We start from the raw sequence: 19,134 nt of genomic DNA on the forward strand, positions 1-19,134 counted from the left end.
GTTTTTGTGGAAGCAAGCAACTTTCTGAACAGGAGCGCACACAAGTGGTTAAAAGCTAAGTGACACAGCAACCTGAAACAGAGTGCTTGTTGTCCTACAGTAGCATCAAGCACTCCCCCTGCAACCGTCAAACACTGATTGTTGTTGATGGTCTACCGGTTAAACAATGAAATATAAACAGCCTGCAGCAAAATTACAATATCAATAAATTAAAAATACTAATTGAAACATATTTTGAGTTGGCAAACTACATTAGGGAAAGTTATGTCCATGTGGTGTTTAAACAGCTAAGTGACTAGAACTTTACAGTTTTGTCCCCGAAGTGAGAGACACTGAGAGTATATCGCCACAGGTCGGGCAGAAACCTTCCATCTCCATATGTTTTTTCGTCACTTGCCTCACTTCGTTGCACAAGAGTGTCAAGCAAAAGTAGTGAAAATGGCAAGCTCCTAACGTTGGGCGGTGTGACAGGTTGTGAGCTTGTAGATCGGCTATTCTCGATGTTTCCCGAAACCTTCGCTCCATTTCACGAGACATACAAGGTTTCGGACCGCCAGAGTACGGATGTTATGCCAGCTTAATGTGTGTGTTTACGTACAGGGAACAGGAGAGGGATGACAACGAGGAAATGATGGAGGGTCTCTCGTCTATCTTGTCTCCCCCCCCTCTCTCATTTTAGCCTGCCATCTGGTGCTGTCTGCTAATGTCTGTGCCCATTGTAGAACAAAGACATTACACCACCTCTACACACACACCCACAGAAAGTCAGCCTCCCTTTTCTGCACACATAAGCATCTAATGCACACACACGCACGCACGCGCACACACACACACACACACACACACACACACACACACACACACACACACACCGGCATGCGTACAGTATGTACACCTGCTGTGCTGGCAGGATGTAGAATATATGCATCACACACACACACACACACACATTATTCGGCGCACACACACACCCATATGCATATAAAGACATTTTTCTCACTTCTTTTTCCTGCACACATCAACACGCATACACCTGCTGAGTTGGCGAGCGCCTCGAAAAAACCAAACTACTGCCTCAAATAAAGATGCTCTTTCTCTGTCGGGCTTGCACGCCATCTCTCCTCCCGATCTGTCATATTCCCTCGTTTCTTTCTTGCTTTCACTTTAATAGTATTTCACACAATGCTCGCTCTTTTCTTTTTTTTTTCTTTACTGCCTTTGCCGTTTCCTGACACCCATCATCACACAGCCTGAGAAAAATGCAACAGTATGCGGTGCAAAAAATACAATGCACCGTGCCCAGTTTGTGTCTTTTGATGGTAGCACAAAGACATAATATAACTAAATAGAGCAACAATATGGGATAGGCTACTGTGGAATACTGTCGATGGCATGATCAGTCCTTCACCCATTAAGACCTGAGGCCGATTATGCAGGTACCTTCAGTAGTTCTCACACTTTCAACATGTACAAGTGACATAAATGTGTCCATGGACCTACATAACTCTGGGAGTGTAGCGTACAAATGCAGTGTATGGATCCATTGTGGTACACTCTGAGAGACACAGACCTGCAGTGGTCATTAGGGCTAGTTCGTTATGTGTTATGTGTCGACCCATTTCGTATGTCGGTGGCATAAATAGAATTCTGACAAAAGGTCCACCACAAGCCACCACATCCTTTACCACATAAATACATGGAAGACTGACACTGCCAACTCAAAAGGGCATTCTCTGTGCACGCAGCCCCTAATGCCTTATCACGGTGGTACCGAGGAGAAACTACCTAACTCCAAAATGTTATTTCTTTCTGAAAATGAAAAAACTTTTATCAGGAAATTAAGAGAAACATATATTTGGAAAACAAAGCAATACTTCCTCATCAAAGTTGGTGTTGTGACTTGTTTATATATTGTCAATTAGTTGAGAGTTGAGAGGTTTTGTCCAAAGCACTTTTTAATATTTTCCATTGGTTCAATATTTTTAACCAACACGTAAAGGGTGTTCAATAGCACTGATTTATGCCAAAAAGAAACAATCAGTTGGGTGGTTTCCTCCCGACAGCAACGAATATGAAACAGCTGGCGATATCCTAGTCTCATATCACGATATTGATTATAAAATCGATATATTGCTGTGACATGAAGGAACATGGAGGATGAAGCCTTCCTGTGGCTATAGTGCTAATGTTTGATTTTGACGCTGTAACTGCAGCTTCCTACTGTGGGCTTCCATATGCCAGGAGCTGCTAGCCTGTGATCCTTCTTATTTTTATATGTTTTGTTTCATGTTCTCTACAGGAAACTTTCCCTTTAGTGCCAGATGCTCCTTACACACATGCACACGCCTGCACACACACGCACACACATGCACGCACCCACACACACATGCACGCGCCCACACACACACACACACACACACACACATGCAGGCGCCCACACACAAACACACACACACACACACACACACGTTAAGTTAGGTTAAATCAATCAGCAGTGGGCAGCTGGTGACAAAACGCATTCAAAACAAAACAACTTTATTGAACAGTTTCTTCACTTTCCAATTATCCCCCATCCATCACTGTGTCAGGCACTTACTGTGTGTGTGTGTGTGTGTGTGTGTGTGTGTGTGCGCGCACAGGTTTGTGCACTCGCTCGTTCTTGTTCTCAATGATACCATCACCAATGTGACCTCACAGTATCACTACAGTAGATCCCCATCTGTTAAAACCCCAGAGACTTGTCTATACACAACACACACACACACACACACACACTCCCCCTCTGTCTCTCCTTGGCAGCTTGGTTTCGCTGCAGGAGCTGCCATCATCCCAGTGGAGAGCGAGAGAGAAGGGTATCATTCCTCTCTCTCTCTCTCTCTCTCTCTCTCTCTCTCTCTCTCTCTCTCTCTCTCTCTCTCTCTCTCTTTCTCTCTCTCTTTCTCTCTCTCTCTCTCTCTCTCTCTCTCTCTCTCTCTCTCTCTCTCTCTCTCTCTCTCTCTCTCTCTCTCTCTCTCTCTCTCTCTCTCTCTCTCTCTCTCTCTGCCTCTCTCTCTCTCTCTCTCTCTCTCTCACTCTCTCTCTCTCTCTCTCTCTCTCTCTCTCTCTCTCTCTCTCTCTCTCTCTCTCTGTGTCTCTCTATCATCTCTCTCTAGTGTTTACTGAGGGTTTATCATCTCTGTAGGCACTGCTGTGCCTTAAAGCTGTCCCAGCTGGAGCAACACACACACACACACACACACACACACACACACACACACACACACACACACACACACGTGCGCGAACAGGAAGAGTGGAAACCATTGCCATTGTCAACAGCAAGTTGAAATTGTCTGTCTATATATACAAAAGAGTTACAGGTTCATAATGTGGAGGCCAGGTTTCATACACACATTGACAGGCCAGTGTAAAGAAGACACAAGGGAACAAGCTGGCCTGACAGACAAAACAACAGACTGGCTTAACTTTAATCCAAGTCAGATTTGAAGAAGTGCTCAGCACAACTCTGGTGTTGTGCATTTTTGGTGCGGGTCTTCGTGCAATGTATTGCTGTACTGTAGATCACATACATATAATATCACATACATATAACCATTGCAACTCAAATAACATGGCAGGTTTTGGAAAATGCGTTGTCGGCAGGAAAGAATGCTGTATATACCATGAGTCAGTCAACGGGCAAAACGTGATAGACCACCATTATGGTATTTTAACCCCTTGAACCCTGTATACTTCACTGACCGGAGGCCCCCAGGGCTTTATATACTAGGTATGCTCTTTTCCCCCCCCTTCAACACTTCAAAGGCACTCGGCGCCCGTAAGGACGTGTTTGCACCTGTGTCTTTTTTTCTGTGTGTTCTTTTTCAAAGGCGCTCAGTGCCAATGATGTGATTTGATGTGTTTTTTTATTATACTTGTGTTTTACACCAGATGGCACTAAGCTACGATCCAGTGTTCAACTCCAGTGGAGCGAGGGACAGGGAAACCACATGGTCACAAATATCTCCTCCCGCACTTCCAAGTTCCTAGTTAGAGATTTTTTTGGAACGCTCATATTTCCCTTCCTGTATCATCTTTTGAACACGTGGACGGATTTACAAGAAGATATGTTTTCTCAAACATACAGCAAATGGCTCTCTCATGATCAATGGTCCGGGGTGCGATCGTTATGAAGATGCATATTCTGTGACTACTTGAGAAGTAAGTAAATATGGGAAAAAAAGGCTGGCACCATGGCTATTTGGGTTAATATGAACCAAATTAGTATTATTGCGACCAAAGGTCATAGTTAACTATGGAATCGTGCATTTCCCGTCAGTGTGTTGGTCGGGCACGTGACATCAAGTGACATCATCAGGGATGGAGCACGTGACATCACGTGACGTGATGGAGATCCCTGATGTCATGAATATTAAGCCCATATGGAGATCCCTGATGTCATCAATATTGGCCAGCAACTCTACATCTGACCTCAAACGCTTAGATCTCCATATATGGATCTTACCTGTTCTGACATTCCATATGTTTATCCTTCCTTTTCACTGATACCTGACACTTGTCCATTTAAACTCTAGACGGGCCTGCCCCAAAGTTATTAGTGCAGCCGTGCCCGGCAGCCGGCGAAAACAGATATTATCAACAGGCCCGAAAATTAAGATCTTACCCCCATGCCAAAGCACCAGTGCTCGCCCAGCAGTCTGCCGTCACCCAGGCGGATGCGTGCACGTGACCTCGCCCAGCAGTCTGCTGTCACCCAGGCGGGTGCGTGCAGCAGTCTGCTGTCACCCAGGCAGATGCGTGCACGGGACCTCGCCCTGGTATTTCCTCAACAAGTTAATGTCTTCGCCGGAAATAGCCGATCTACAAGGTCCCAACATGTTGAGCTTGCAGAGCGGCTATTTTCATGGAATTGTTTTGCCCCAGAACAGGGACGATGGTGGTAATGTGGTTAAAGTGGAATGCAGAAGGATTAGAATGGTTCCATTCATGAGGCGCAGCATCAAGAGTGCATCACAACAAGCCCCGCGAGGCACACACAGGCGTACATACGCAGGTTTTAGTACGACCGCTAGCCCCCATTGGGGATTGAACCTCTAACCTTTGTCAGTAGTGTGTCACAGTCTATACCCGCTGAGCACTGGCATAATACCCACAGTCACTGTCTTATCTGTCCCCCCAGTGGTGGAATGTAACTACTGTAAGTACATTACATTTTCTCAAGTACTGTACATCAGTACAATTAAGAGGTATCTATTCTGTACCTACCTTGACTATTTCTAATTTACAATTACTTTTACTTCTACTCCACCAAATAATGTACTTTTACTCCACTACATTTATTTGAAAACATTAGTTCACACTAACAGTTACTGATTATTATTACAAAACATACATTAACCACTTCAGCCTTTTATTAGATAGATAGATAGATTTTATTTCGGTCAATAAAAGGAGTACATACAGACGTACAGTACATACATGAATTTCCACTAGTGTTACTAGTGGTACCGAAAAGGTGAAGGCTGAAGCCGAGGCTTATTGCGCCTACCCTTGTTTGAGAAATATTCAGAATACACTAAGCAGAGTATAGTGTCAGATTTAGATTACATACAAATCTCTTCAGGGTCTGTCATGAGTGAGATTCCAAGTACTTAGAGGTAGATATTTAATAAGAGTTGTTGCAGATTGAGAAGTAAAGAAATGTAGAAGGGAAAAAAATAAATCCTTCAACCAGCAGGGGGGTTCTCAGTGTTAGTTTTCACATTAAGCAGAAAAAAGTAGAAAAAATAATGTTCCATAAAGTTTAGGGAATGATTAACGCCACAAGAAGGCCGATTGCCGTTCATTTGTAGGACTCAAGTTCATTGATGTCTCTTACCGTGAGAACCTTGGCCGTTTCTGGTGTGTCCCCGTTTAGCTTTATCATCACTCTGCAGTTCCTGGTCCACGTTGAGTTGATTTTCTTTCCTTTCTTCAGCCAACGGGCAGCCCTGGCGATCTCCGCGTTCTTTTTGGTTAGGTGTTCATTCATGAAGACGTCGGATCCAAGCAGCTTCTTCCATTGTTTCAGTAGTTCGGTTTTCTTTTTTCGGTTCCAGAAGCGGATGATGATGTTGGGATCGGTGGGTTGCCCATCCTGATTCTTCCTCGGGAGAGTGTGGCAAGCCACAAGGTCGCCCGGATCGATAGTGATTTCCTTCTCCTCGAAAAATTGGATTACTTGAGTTTCAAGTGATTGTTGGTGTTCAACCGTTGCTTCTTCACCATCGCTTCTGCCTGCAGCCGCGGCTGCGGCGTAGTTTCTTGGCTTCACTTTCAGACCACTTATGATCACGTCCTCCATTCTCGTGTATTGTTCCACATCATGTATTCTGTTCTCCAAAGCATTTATTTTTTTGTCCTTCTCTTTGATGGTGTTTTTCAATGATTTTACTTCATTCACCAGTTCCTGTAGCGTAGCTTGTTGCTTTACCAGGGTGCTCAGCTCAGCCGTCACGTAGTTGAGTGAGTTTTTAATATCCTCAATGTCATCCTCCAGTGACTTTTGAACGGCATTCTTCTTAGGTGGCATTTTATATTCTTGTGGTAGTAGGCTTTCACAAGATTTCGTAACTTACAAGTTAGTTTGGGTTTCTGTCAGCCAGACAGCAAACCGCTATCGCTCTCTGACAGCTGTCAAACCGGCGTCTGACGTCACCGGTCTTATATACGTTGCGGCCATTTTAAAATAGCCAATCTACAAGCTCACAATGTGTCATGCTGCATTGTGAGCTTGTAGATCTGCTATTTTCAAAAGATATGTGTACCTTTGAAAACTTGGGACATTTTGTATAATGACTACTTTCTACTTTTGGTACTTTTAAGTACATTTTGATGCCAATACCTTTGTACGTTTACTTGTAACGGAGTACTTCTCTATTGCAGTTTTGATACTTTTACTTATGTAAAACAATTGAGTAGTTTTTTTTTTCCACCACTACACGTTGGTACACATCCACTGGAACCCGACCCCATCCATCCCTCCATTCTCCACGTCTTTCTTCCTGCACTCTGCAGCCATTCCCATGATGGCTGTACTGAACTCACATGCTGTCATCCATGCTCGTTACGACTACACTAATGACCACTGTGGTTTGCACCTCTTTCTTTCTCTCTCTCTGTCTCTTAGTCTCTCTCTCTATCTCTCCTCTCTCTGTCTCACTCTTTTTCTTAGTTTCTCACTCTGACTCTATGTCTACAGTATGTCTCTCTCTCTCTCTCTCTCTCTCTCTCTCTCTCTCTCTCTCTCTCTCTCTCTCTCTCTCTCTCTCTCTCTCTCTCTCTCTCTCTCTCTCTCTCTTTGTATCTGTCTCTACCGTCTCTTTTCCTCTCTTCGTCTGTGGGACTGTAAATCTCATTCAGTCTGCCTGAGTTTGTGGTCTGTGGTCTCTAGTGCTCTCCCACTACAGTGGTTGTGCTGACCATTAGTGCTCTGCAGTGCCAGTGTGTGTGTGTGTGTGTGATGGGAGAGTGTAAAACCATGCCCGTGGATGCGGGTCCCTCAACTCATGCAGAATGGTCAGTTATAGGGCAGTTATTTTCATAAGTCATACGCATTGCCCATAATGTGAGGCTTTGGCCCTGGGAGTGTGTGTGTGTGCGTGTGTGCGCACTTGGTCATGCATGCACACACCATCATACATGCTGCTGCATTAACCCACAGTGGCTATAGTTGTTTGGCCTTGTGTATTGAGTCCTTGGATGATAATTGAAACACTAAGGGGGTTTCCACGCACGTATGCACGCACGCACGCACATTTCACACACACAAACAGTCCCTCTGCTTGGCCGGATGGAAGAGACATCTGTGAGCAGCTCCCAGTCAAGGACAGTGTTGCTGAGAACAGGTTTCCTTTCTCGCACACGTGCACACACGTCACACGCAAATATTCACACAAATATTGTGACTCATTGTAGACCAGGTTTAAATATAAAAGACCAAGTCTTCGCTGTGTCATATGACTGTATACACTTATTGGTTTTAATGATTTATAATTAAGTGCAATTTTGTTCATCAATCTTTGCGCATGTGTGTGTGTGTGTGTGTGTGTGTGTGTGTGACAGGAAAGTTTGCCGGTATAAACAAACACACACATGCACACACACACACACAGACATTCACTCTCTCTAAACTAAAGGGTGAGTTAAGGACGGGTTAGGATCACTGGATTGCAATAATTTTGACAGTTTTCATTTTGTTTGTACTCGTGTGTGTGTGTGTGTGTGTGTGTGTGCGCGTGTGTACGTATGTGCGGTCCATTAACACCCTGAGCGGCAAGGACGGAGTTCTCCGCCCTATCAATTAGTAACGCCCAGCGCTCAGGACGGTGATTGATCAAAAGGACAGAGATTATTGATATCAAAACCGATCGCATCGCTCCACAGGCTGGGAGCGTCTGTTGCGCAACATTCAATGTTATTTTCCGGTGGGACGTCATCAAAATGTTCCCCATTTTAGCCGACGAGATCGAAAATCTTAAAACGTTAATAAATCTTGATCTAAATCATTCTGTCCAATTCTAAGAAAAGATTATGTGATGGCCCATCGCGGTCCCGTCGCTAGTCGCGTTAGAACTAATCATACCTCTCGTTGTTGTCTTTTGGCTACATCTAGCATCCGGTCCGTCGCTAAATGTGCTCCGCTGCTATAAATCGCTGGGCGCTATGATTTAATGGATTAAATAACCCCGGGGCGTTCAGGGTGTTAATCGAATTAATCGGCCCTCCCTTCAACCTTTTCCACATTCTGATTGGCCCAGGAGATGGCTTCCCATAGTTCATTGCCCCGGCACATTTTAATGCGATGTATTCCTTTTCTCATTCTCTTTGTCTCCTCTCTCTCACGCACACGCGTGCGTGCGCCCGCACACAAACACACACACACACACACACACACACACACACACACACACACACACACACACACACACACACAGACACACACAGACCGACACTGATATGTCATTTTAATAGCTTGTCTTTTCTGTTGATCCATCGCCGTGGCAACCCATTTCGGTGTTAAACGAGCAGCGTAAGGCTGTTCATCTATTCAAAGTGCTTTTTTTTCTATTATTGGATGGAGTTGATAGAGGGAGAGTATATCCTTGACATGAATGCCTTCTATATGCACACAGACTCGGATGCGCGCATGTGTGTGCGCGTGCGCGCGCGTGCACACACACACGGCCACCTTTCATAGCAATGAGGTGGAAACAATGGGAACATTTCCACCAAATTACAAAGTCCATTTTTAAAAGATGTGTGCATGTGCATGCAGTGTCCTCCGTATATACTGCATGTGTGTCTGCGGACTGCGGACACCATTCTGGTGTGTCACAACGGTATGTACAGTATGTATGTGCACACACTTTGACAAGCACGGTGATGTGTACTGTAGGCCTTCTGATGCATGAAGACCAACATCACCTCAAACCACATTCATTGTTACTATAGCAGTTGTACTGATGCATGAAGATTAACATCACCTCAAACCACATTCATTGTTACTATAGCAGTTGAGAACTATATTCTGCCCCTCCCCGAAAAGGTCTGTCTCCCCTAACCCCTTCCTTCTCCATGATGTGTACATTATGGATAATTAGTATGGACTTATATGGTTATTCGTCTCAACTACTCCGTGTGCTCCAGTTAGATGTTATTGTCTTGGCCAGCGAACAGAACACTAAAGTCGTTTCCTTTAGTGCAACGAGATCCGATTCCATTTTTGAAGATTCCTGTCATATGGCAGATAAGTCTATGGACTTTTTAATGTTTGTTTAGAGCACTTATGACGTAAATTGTTTGCCAGCCAGGTCTATGGACTTTAATGTTTGTTTAGTGCACTAAATGACAACGTAAGACGTCATTTATAAATACAGTGGGCGCACCTCACTTCACACAAGTGTGATTTTTTTAGACCCTCCTATACCCAGCTTTGTGTGTCTGTGTGTACCCCATAGTGACGATTTGATCGGCTGTGCACGGAATGTGATGTATGACGATAAGGTCCCCTCACTTCGCACAAGTGTGATTTATTCTTTATTCATGGCTGCCAGTTCCCACCTCACCTGATACTGTGTGGGAGTTCAGACTACTCCAGACCGTACTGAATAACTGCTAGCTTACGTCATGTCTTCAGACTAGGCCTCAACTCAGAGATAAACAGACCCCGCCAACTTTTTCCTCCAAAGAGGATGATACGATCTCCCACAATGCAACAGCAGCCAGCGGGCATCCTTGACGGGCCTAACCCCCTTCCAGGAGAAGGTCTCTGGACTGAATGAGGTTTTGCTTCCGACGAGATTTAAAGCCACCGAATGGCTCTCCATTGTAGGTAAAGGCTGAATGGCAGTCGCGTCCTTTTGGAAGAAGCTGTACAGAAGGTGTGTTCATCCCTTGATAGGTCTCTGTGTCAGACACTCTGATGGGGTTGTAGTAGTGGTCCCCAGTCAGTTGGCTGAATCCTCTACTTGCTACTCGTATGCCCCCCACCCCCCCTCTCCCTCTCTGTCAACACCCCCACACCCCAACCCTGCCTCCCCATCCTCCCATTTATTGTCTCCACCAGGCCGAAGGCATGTGGGGAGAGTATGTTTTGCACTCCGTCCGTCCGTTTGTGTGTCCGTCCGTCCGTCCGTCCGTCCGTGTGTGTGTCCGTGAACAGCTAATCTCGGCCACCGTTAACCCGGTCGATGCCATATTTTGCACACACACTCCCTGGATGCCAACCATGAACCTCTGCCCCAAACTTTCCACAACGGCCTGTTATAGCGCCACCAGGAGGCCGCTTTGTGCAAAACAAGTTTTTGCACAGTCCGTTAACCCGGTCGATGCCATATTTTGCACACACACTCCCTGGATGCCAACCATGAACCTCTGCCCCAAACTTTCCACAACGGCCTGTTATAGCGCCACCAGGAGGCCGCTTTGTGCAAAACAAGTTTTTGCACAGTACACCTACAGATTTTGTCCAAACATCACGCAAATTGGTACACAGTCTCTCTAGAGCCATTCAACGAAACAGGTCTTTCAGATTTATCAGACTCCATCCTGATTGGTTAAGATTGGCTTCCAAAGTTCACAGGAGTGCTCAGTTTCAAACAAAATGCTGCAAATCATGAACACATCGCGTGATTTCCGTGAAATTGTGCACCCACATTCCCACTAGGCCGAGGACGAAATGCCACATGAACAATTTCAACTCAGCCTCAAGGTGGCGCTATAACTGGCCAAAAAGTGTTTTTACCTCTAACTGCACGGATCTGTGGATAACCTGGTGGAGACCTGTGCCCGGAAGGGCACTTTTTCTAGTTTATTTATTTTCTGCAAGGAAGAAACTAGTGGCGGCGCACTCGGTTGCAGCGGCTCAGTGCACTCTTTGTACACCCTTCATTTCATTGTCTAAGTATTTGTATACTCTGTACAGTGACAATACATTTAATCTAATCTAATCTAAAAAATAAACGTGACCTTCCCCAAGACACAGTCTCAGCGACAGTCCCATAAATCCTCGGCTTGAACCATGTGTGGGTGTCGACATCAAATGCATCTATAGCACGAGGTGCGGTTCCCAAACACTGGGCCGGGAACCAATTGTTTTTCGTCCCTTAATTATCTGTTTCCTACTTTTTTTTTAATTATCATTATTTCAGTAGATGTGCTGTTTTCACTAGTTTGGGTCACAGGAAAAACATGTTATGTTCAAAAGAAAGTTGTCCAGTTCTGTGACTGCGCTTGACCAGCTTATGCTGTCAGCATGACGTCAGCCTCAAACATGTCAGTCGGTTCCATACATGGAAGCGCTAAGTGGATCGATGCCCATATATGGAGTTTTGTGTTGAAGAGTCCTGGGAATTATTACTTGAACAGACCGAAGGTAAATCTGAGTGGAAAAATACAGACGGATTTTCCACCGATATTTGTGAGCAGTTTCCAAGGTCACAGTGCTTCCTATCAGGGCTGGACAGTCGGGCGAGCGAGGGACCAAGTTTTCTCTGCAGGGTTTTTCTGCAGAGTAGAGGACTTTATGTCGGCTTAAAGCTGTTAAACCTGCAATCCCCACAGACAAACACTGTCTAAACCTGACACTGCTGACCCACGCACGCACACGCACGCACGCACACACAGCGCACATGCACATAAACACTGGCAGAAATTCACAGACAGGCTTAGACTTTCTTTTCACACATTATATATAATTTCTACTATGTGTTCACACACACACACACACACACACACACACACACTCTGAATACACGCTGATGGACCAATTGTGATACGGACTTGGACTCATACCAAGATTCACAGAGATTTAGACATGCTATCGTAAAGATAAAGCTACAGTATGGCAAAAGGACATTTATTCGAGAAATAATGGAATATCAAGTACTGCAAGAAGATGAACTGTGATCCGTCTCTGCAATTACAACCCACAATGCCTCACTTCTAGCAATAAAATATCAACTAGTCCACAAAGTAATGATGCCAGCGGAGGTTATGTTGTTGATTATTATATTTTGAATGTGTATAAATCCTGCCGTTAGTCCACCTCTCCCTCTGAGCTATTTTGTCTTCAAATACACTCTTTCTAATAATTGATTAGCTCTCCCACTCTCAACAAACTCATATCCTTGGTGACGAGACGGTGGTTATTGTTATCTTTCCAGCTTTAACAGACATTTCCGCTCATACAACACACCCCTTTTTTCCCTCCCTGACTGAGCCTCTTGTTGTCCCCTTTCACTTTCATCTCCCCCCACCCATTTACTTCTCTCTCTCTCGCTCTCCCTCTCTCTCCATCTGCCTCTTTCAGGGTTTTTCTTCTGTATATCTGCCAATTACCTATCAAAAAATTGGTGCAGCTCATTTTAGCGCTAGTGCAGTGGGAAAAGACAGCGATGGGAACATATATTATGAGCAGTACAAAGCAAAGGGAGCGGAGGGTCTTAGATGATGGAGTTGCATGGTCAGTGGTATAGGAGGGTCTTAGATGATGGAGTTGCATGGTCAGTGGTATAGGAGGGTCTTAGATGATGGAGTTGCATGGTCAGTGGTATAGGAGGGTCTTAGATGATGGAGTTGCATGGTCAGTGGTATAGGAGGGTCTTAGATGATGGAGTTGCATGGTCAGTGGTATAGGAGGGTCTTAGATGATGGAGTTGCATGGTCAGTGGTATAGGAGGGTCTTAGATGATGGAGTTGCATGGTCAGTGGTATAGGAGGGTCTTAGATGATGGAGTTGCATGGTCAGTGGTATAGGAGGGTCTTAGATGATGGAGTTGCATGGTCAGTGGTATAGGAGGGTCTTAGATGATGGAGTTGCATGGTCAGTGGTATAGCATAGACTAGGGTCTTAGATGATGGAGTTGCATGGTGGTCAGTGGTAGCGCACCACCTCCAAGCTGACGCCACTCGAAGACCTTTTGCTTGCGGAAGAATTATCCTGCCAAGAAGGTCTCGGCACTTTGTCAAATGTAAAGGCGTATACTTTTAGATTTTCATTCAAGTGTTTCGACCGCCCTGAACCGCGTGTCTTTCCTCTTCCTGTGGCAGGAGAGGCTGTAAAAACAGCCAGGGCCTTTCTCGGTCCCACCCCTCTCCCATGGTTTATATTGTGTTTAGGATCCAAGATGGCCACATCACCAGGAGGGGGTGTAGCGGAGGTGAGCGGGCGGGGTCGACATATGCCCTTACTGGGCTGCGTTAACACATAAAAGACACCTGTCTTGTGTCTGTGTTTAACTGGCTGCTCCAATGCATTTCCAATGGAAGCTTATAATGGTTTGACCAAACATTTTGTTTGATGGGGGAGAGGGGGGCAGTACACATCCATCAAACCTGTGTTCAGACACAAGTCAGGTGTCAGTGTCTTGAATACAGCCTAGTAAGGGCATATGTCGACCCCGCCTTCTCACCTTCGCCCCAACCCTCTCCTGGTGCTGTGGCCATCTTGGATCCTAAACACAATATAAACAATGGGAGAGGGGTGGGGCAGAGAAAGGCCCTTATTGGCTGGGTGCCAGTTAAAAAACAGTGATAGTTCAAGAATAATAAAGAGTCCGCACACCATTTTCTTCTGCTAGATACATCTTTAGTTCTTAAATGGTAACGTTTCGAGCCGAACCTTTTCCTCTAGTGCTTGAGCCGTGACACATTGCCGTTTAGGTCAAACACCTAAATCTGAGAAAATAATCCCAGATAAAAGGGTTTCACATTTCAGTTACCATGGCAGTGGACGAGGGGGAACGGACCGTGGCGATCAGTGATCTCAAACTGAGTCAAAAAAAATAAAAGTTGTTAAAGTCATATTTGGCAGTAGATGAGTTAACTCATCTACTGCCAAAGATGACTTTATGCTCAGCCCTTCTACACATCTGCGGTCCTAATAATCTTCCTCGTCTGCCTCTCTCTCTCTGTCTTCTCTCTCTCCTCCTCTCTCAACCCCCCCCCCCCCCTTCTATTTCTCCTTTCTATCCATTGCTGCCAGTACTGCAGTACTGATTATTATTCTCATTATTTTTGAGGGGTGCTAGCCCCTCCTATATACAGGTTTAATGTTTGTTTTTAGTTTTTGTTTAGTTTGTTTAAAAAACGCCATTAAATGAAGAGAACATTTTCTTCATATTGTCCCTAACACAAACATGAAATGCCATTAACAATAAAGAGAAATTAATGTTTGTTTTGTCACCGTTTGTTTTAAATCATCATTACATCACCTAATCATAGCAACATGAGTTAGACTTTAATATATTAGCGCCCCTCACTTCACGTGGGTGTGATATATATATATATATATATGTAGGTCCCATGCATGGACCTACATTTGCACTAAACACACTCTTTCAAACCTAAAAATAGTTATCTACAAGCTCACAATACATTATAGACTTTGGCTGTGATGGGACATTTATAATTAGACTCTATTGCCTATGATGTGATTTCGGAAAGGCAACAAAAGAATGTGCTTAATTTGTACTTTCACTATTTTAATATTATTTTTTTACTCCAGCACGTAAACTCGACTACGAATCTGAGCGAGAGAAACCTTTCACCTCGCTCACCACTGACCACACTGCCCCTCTCTCTCTCTCTCTCTCTCTCTCTCTCTCTCAGAAGGAGGAGTTGACGCCGCGAGCGCCGAGCGTCCTGTCGGAGGACGGGAAGGAGCAGCTGATGTTCGAGGTGGCGCTCAACGACAGCGGCTCGGCCGGCCTGGGCATCAGCCTCAAGGGCAACAAGTCCAGGGAGACGGGGGAGGACCTGGGCATCTTCATCAAGTCCATCATCCACGGGGGAGCGGCCCATAAGGTGACGTTCTCATGTCGCCGCAAATGATTGGAGTCGTTTTGGATTCTGTAGCAGACAGAGGCCCCTATTAAGCACATCTTAATTCCAGCTCTTATGCCATAATTAGGTCATAACGGTACCATCGTATGCGTAATCCATATTATGCAACTCACATTGATCACACAGGCATAAGGCTTTCGACACGCTAGAATATCTTCGTTGTGCCCATACGCACCACCTGACGTCTTTCTGTCAGGAAGTTGAGTATCCTGCTTCACAGGCTTGTGTTCAGACCCAGACTCTTTAGCTTGGTGTCTAGTATGGGGGGTTGTTTTGCTTATTATAAGCCACTTTGGACTTATTTTTCTGTAAAGTTGCTAACAATATTTTGTGCCAGAGACTCCCATGGCACAAATCTGTCATTTCTCACCTAGTTGGCAGTATGTACAGCAGGAACAATATTACTAAAACATGGAAACATCGCTAGTGTGTGTGTTGTTACTTGATGGGAAATGAAGTGGTCTTTCTTTAGTTAAATTTTGTACGATGTTCCTTCAATAATAGCGAACAAGCGAATTAATAATTGAACCAAGCATCCTTCTCAACATCAGTCGCTTGACTGACGCAAAGTGTGAAAGGAATCAGCGATGCACAGCCGCTGCTAGCTTTGCAACCAGGTTCCCGTCCAGAATTTCCTTTTTTCCAGTGCCAGAAATGTGCTGAAGTTATGGTTCTGTTGCAGTGGAAAAGGCCTCTGTCTGTGTGGCTCTGCTGCCCTTTGACCCCATGCTGTTGACCTGCCCTGGTCCTGGGATCACCTCTTGTCCCCTATAGCCTTTTCTCGCGCACGCACGCACACACACACACACACAGAGACGCACACACACAGAGGCACACACGGGGGAAAGACAGCAGATGTGTATGCATCTGCATGCATGGACACTGACCAATAGCAACATGCACAGCCGACCTCTGCCCTTTGGCTGTCATGGACTGATGGGCATTAAATAAGTAAAAAAAGAGAAAAAGGCAGCACACTCGTAGCCACGATGCTGTATGTATTAGTATCCAACGTTTCGACCTTTCGGCCTTCTTCAGGGAATGACTGGACTGATGGGCAGACACAGAGACAAGAGACATGCATGCATACAGTAAATGCACACACACACGCATGCACGCACGCGCTCACATACGCACACAAGCACACACATACACACGTACACACACACACACACACACACACACACACACACCGTGAGAAAGTCATAGTCCTTAATCAGAATTCCATCTCTCCAGAGGGGAGGTCAGAGAGTTGTGTGTATGTCTGATTGTCTGTGCACGTTTGTGTGGTGACTGTAAAGTGCTGTAGTCGGCAGCCTGGATTGTCCAGCCACAGGCTGGTCTGTCTATCTCCCTTCCAAGCTGTGGAATACTGTAACTTCTGACCTCCCATTCTCAATCAGGACTGCAGACTCACTCATCTTTAGACTCCACCTCATCCCCAGCACTCTTGATTTCCTGTATAATTTCTTGCAAATGGTAAATGGTGCATTTATATAGCCCCTTTACCAAATGCACTATACATACAGTAGATTGTACATTTCATTCACCCATTCATACACACATGCATACACCGATGACAGAGGAAACCATTCAAGGCACCAACGTGCACGACGGGAGCAATTAGGGGTTCAGTGTCTTGCTCAAGGACACTTCGACACTAACTCTAGGTGAGCAAGGGGTCGAACTGGCATCCATGCGGTTCCCATCCACCACTCTACCCCTGAGCCATCGTATGTTGATAGATGGCTGCTGCAGTAGGCAGGAACTGAGGATGGCAATGAACGACCAGGAAGTCTGGCGTGGCATTGTGAAATCCATGATCTCGACGCGGTCAAAACATGACGATGATGAGATGGCTGCTGTACTTTTGTAGATTGTTGATTTGATGGGGTTTTTTTGCACTATATTTGTTGGCTTCTTGCACTTAGTAAGTAGCTCTGAAAAAGAGCAGCTGCTTTAATGTCTAATTTGTAAAATAGTAATAACAACAACAACGATAAATAGCCTCCGTTTTGCCTTTTGTTAGTCTGTTGGGACATTTCAGTGTAATTCAACAGGCAGGCCATTGCAACTGTGCATGTGCATGTGTGTGTGTGTGTAGGATGGGCGTCTGCGTGTCAACGACCAGCTGGTTGCGGTGAACGGAGAGTCTCTGATTGGTCGCTCCAACCACGTTGCCATGGAAACGCTGCGTCGCTCCATGTCGCAGGAGGGCAACCTGCGAGGGACAATTCAACTGGTGGTGCTGAGGCCCCTGCAGGTAAACGCGCACACACACACACACACACACACACACACAGACTCGTACACACACTCGTACAAACTGTAAACCAGGGCTTCTTAAACTTTTTCATGTCAAGGACCTCCAAAGCGATGTATTTGGCCGCGGACCCATCTGAACATATGTTGTGCCTGCAGGTTCCCCCAGAATGTTAAATTATTCATGTTTCGTATATGAGAAAAAGAGGTTGCACGTCAGCATTGGTTTTCAGTGGAGTGCTAAACCCAAAATCCAGTAAAAAGTAGGAATATATTTTTTTAATCCCAAAAGGTAGCACATCCAAAAAAATATCATAAATGGCGGACAAAGTACTCACATTTCCATGTCTTTATTGGCACACACCGAAAATGAACGCTTATGCGTTTTGGCAATGAGCCTTCATCATTTGGATTCAGCGCAGAGGGCGTTTGGACCAGGACGCGTCAAAAGGCGATTTTGGCGGTAAAAAATAAATAACAGCTTGTAGATCTGTATTTTTATTTTTTTAATATAGTCAACATAAATGGTTAAAGTGGTTAAAATGATTGTGATGCTGTATTTATTAACACATTTAGCTGAGGACCCCCTGGAACCCCCTCAAGGACCCCTGGGGGTCTCCGGACCCCACTTAGAGAACCACTGCTGTAAACAGACAGGTCTAAAGACGTCTCTGACGTCAGCGTTCAGACAGGCTTTCAGAACGTATAGTTCAGAGACTCGCCTCCTTGAAGAGCTCGCCACAACTACGACAAGAGATGGCCACCACCTCTCTCTCTCTCTCTCTCTCTACCTCTCATATATTTATATATAGAATTCATAGTCCTTTCATTCACTCTTCCATCTCTCTCTCTCTCTCTCTCTCTCTCTCTCTCTCTCTCTCTCTCTCTCTCTCTCTCTCTCTCTCTCTCAAAAGGCGGCTAGAAAAGCGCATTCACACCTCAGCCATTCGGCCTTCATTCTGTGTGTGTGTGTGTGACAGCGTTGTAGTAGTGACGCGCTAGTTTTCTAACAATAGACCCTCGACAGTGTTCACAACCAGGCTCAAAGGCACTAACAATAGACCCTCGACAGTGTTCACAACCAGGCTCAAAGGCACTAACAATAGACCCTCGACAGTGTTCACAACCAGGCTCAAAGGCACTAACAATAGACCCTCGACAGTGTTCACAACCAGGCTCAAAGGCACTAACAATAGACCCTCGACAGTGTTCACAACCAGGCTCAAAGGCACTAACAATAGACCCTGGACAGTGTTCACAACCAGGCTCAAAGGCACTAACAATAGACCCTCGACAGTGTTCACAACCAGGCTCAAAGGCACTAACAATAGACCCTCGACAGTGTTCACAACCAGGCTCAAAGGCACTAACAATAGACCCTCGACAGTGTTCACAACCAGGCTCAAAGGCACTAACAATAGACCCTCGACAGTGTTCACAACCAGGCTCAAAGGCACTAACAATAGACCCTGGACAGTGTTCACAACC

At 45.2% G+C, this 19,134-nt stretch overlaps 1 protein-coding gene across 1 annotated transcript in view; it reads left to right on the forward strand.

The window, feature by feature from the left end:
- Positions 1–19,134, forward strand: part of LOC310866935 (partitioning defective 3 homolog B-like) — a gene marked incomplete at its 3' end in the record, with an annotated part of 224,820 nt that overhangs the window by 133,371 nt on the left and 72,315 nt on the right. The window contains exons 14-15 of the mRNA XM_083776730.1: positions 15,151–15,345; positions 17,489–17,647. Of these exons, the coding sequence (XP_083632856.1) occupies positions 15,151–15,345; positions 17,489–17,647 (354 nt within the window). The remainder of the gene's footprint in view (positions 1–15,150; positions 15,346–17,488; positions 17,648–19,134) is intronic.

The sequence above is a fragment of the Protomyctophum parallelum genome (genome assembly GCF_964188405.1).
Source record: "Protomyctophum parallelum genome assembly, chromosome: 11".
Lineage (NCBI taxonomy): Eukaryota > Metazoa > Chordata > Actinopteri > Myctophiformes > Myctophidae > Protomyctophum > Protomyctophum parallelum.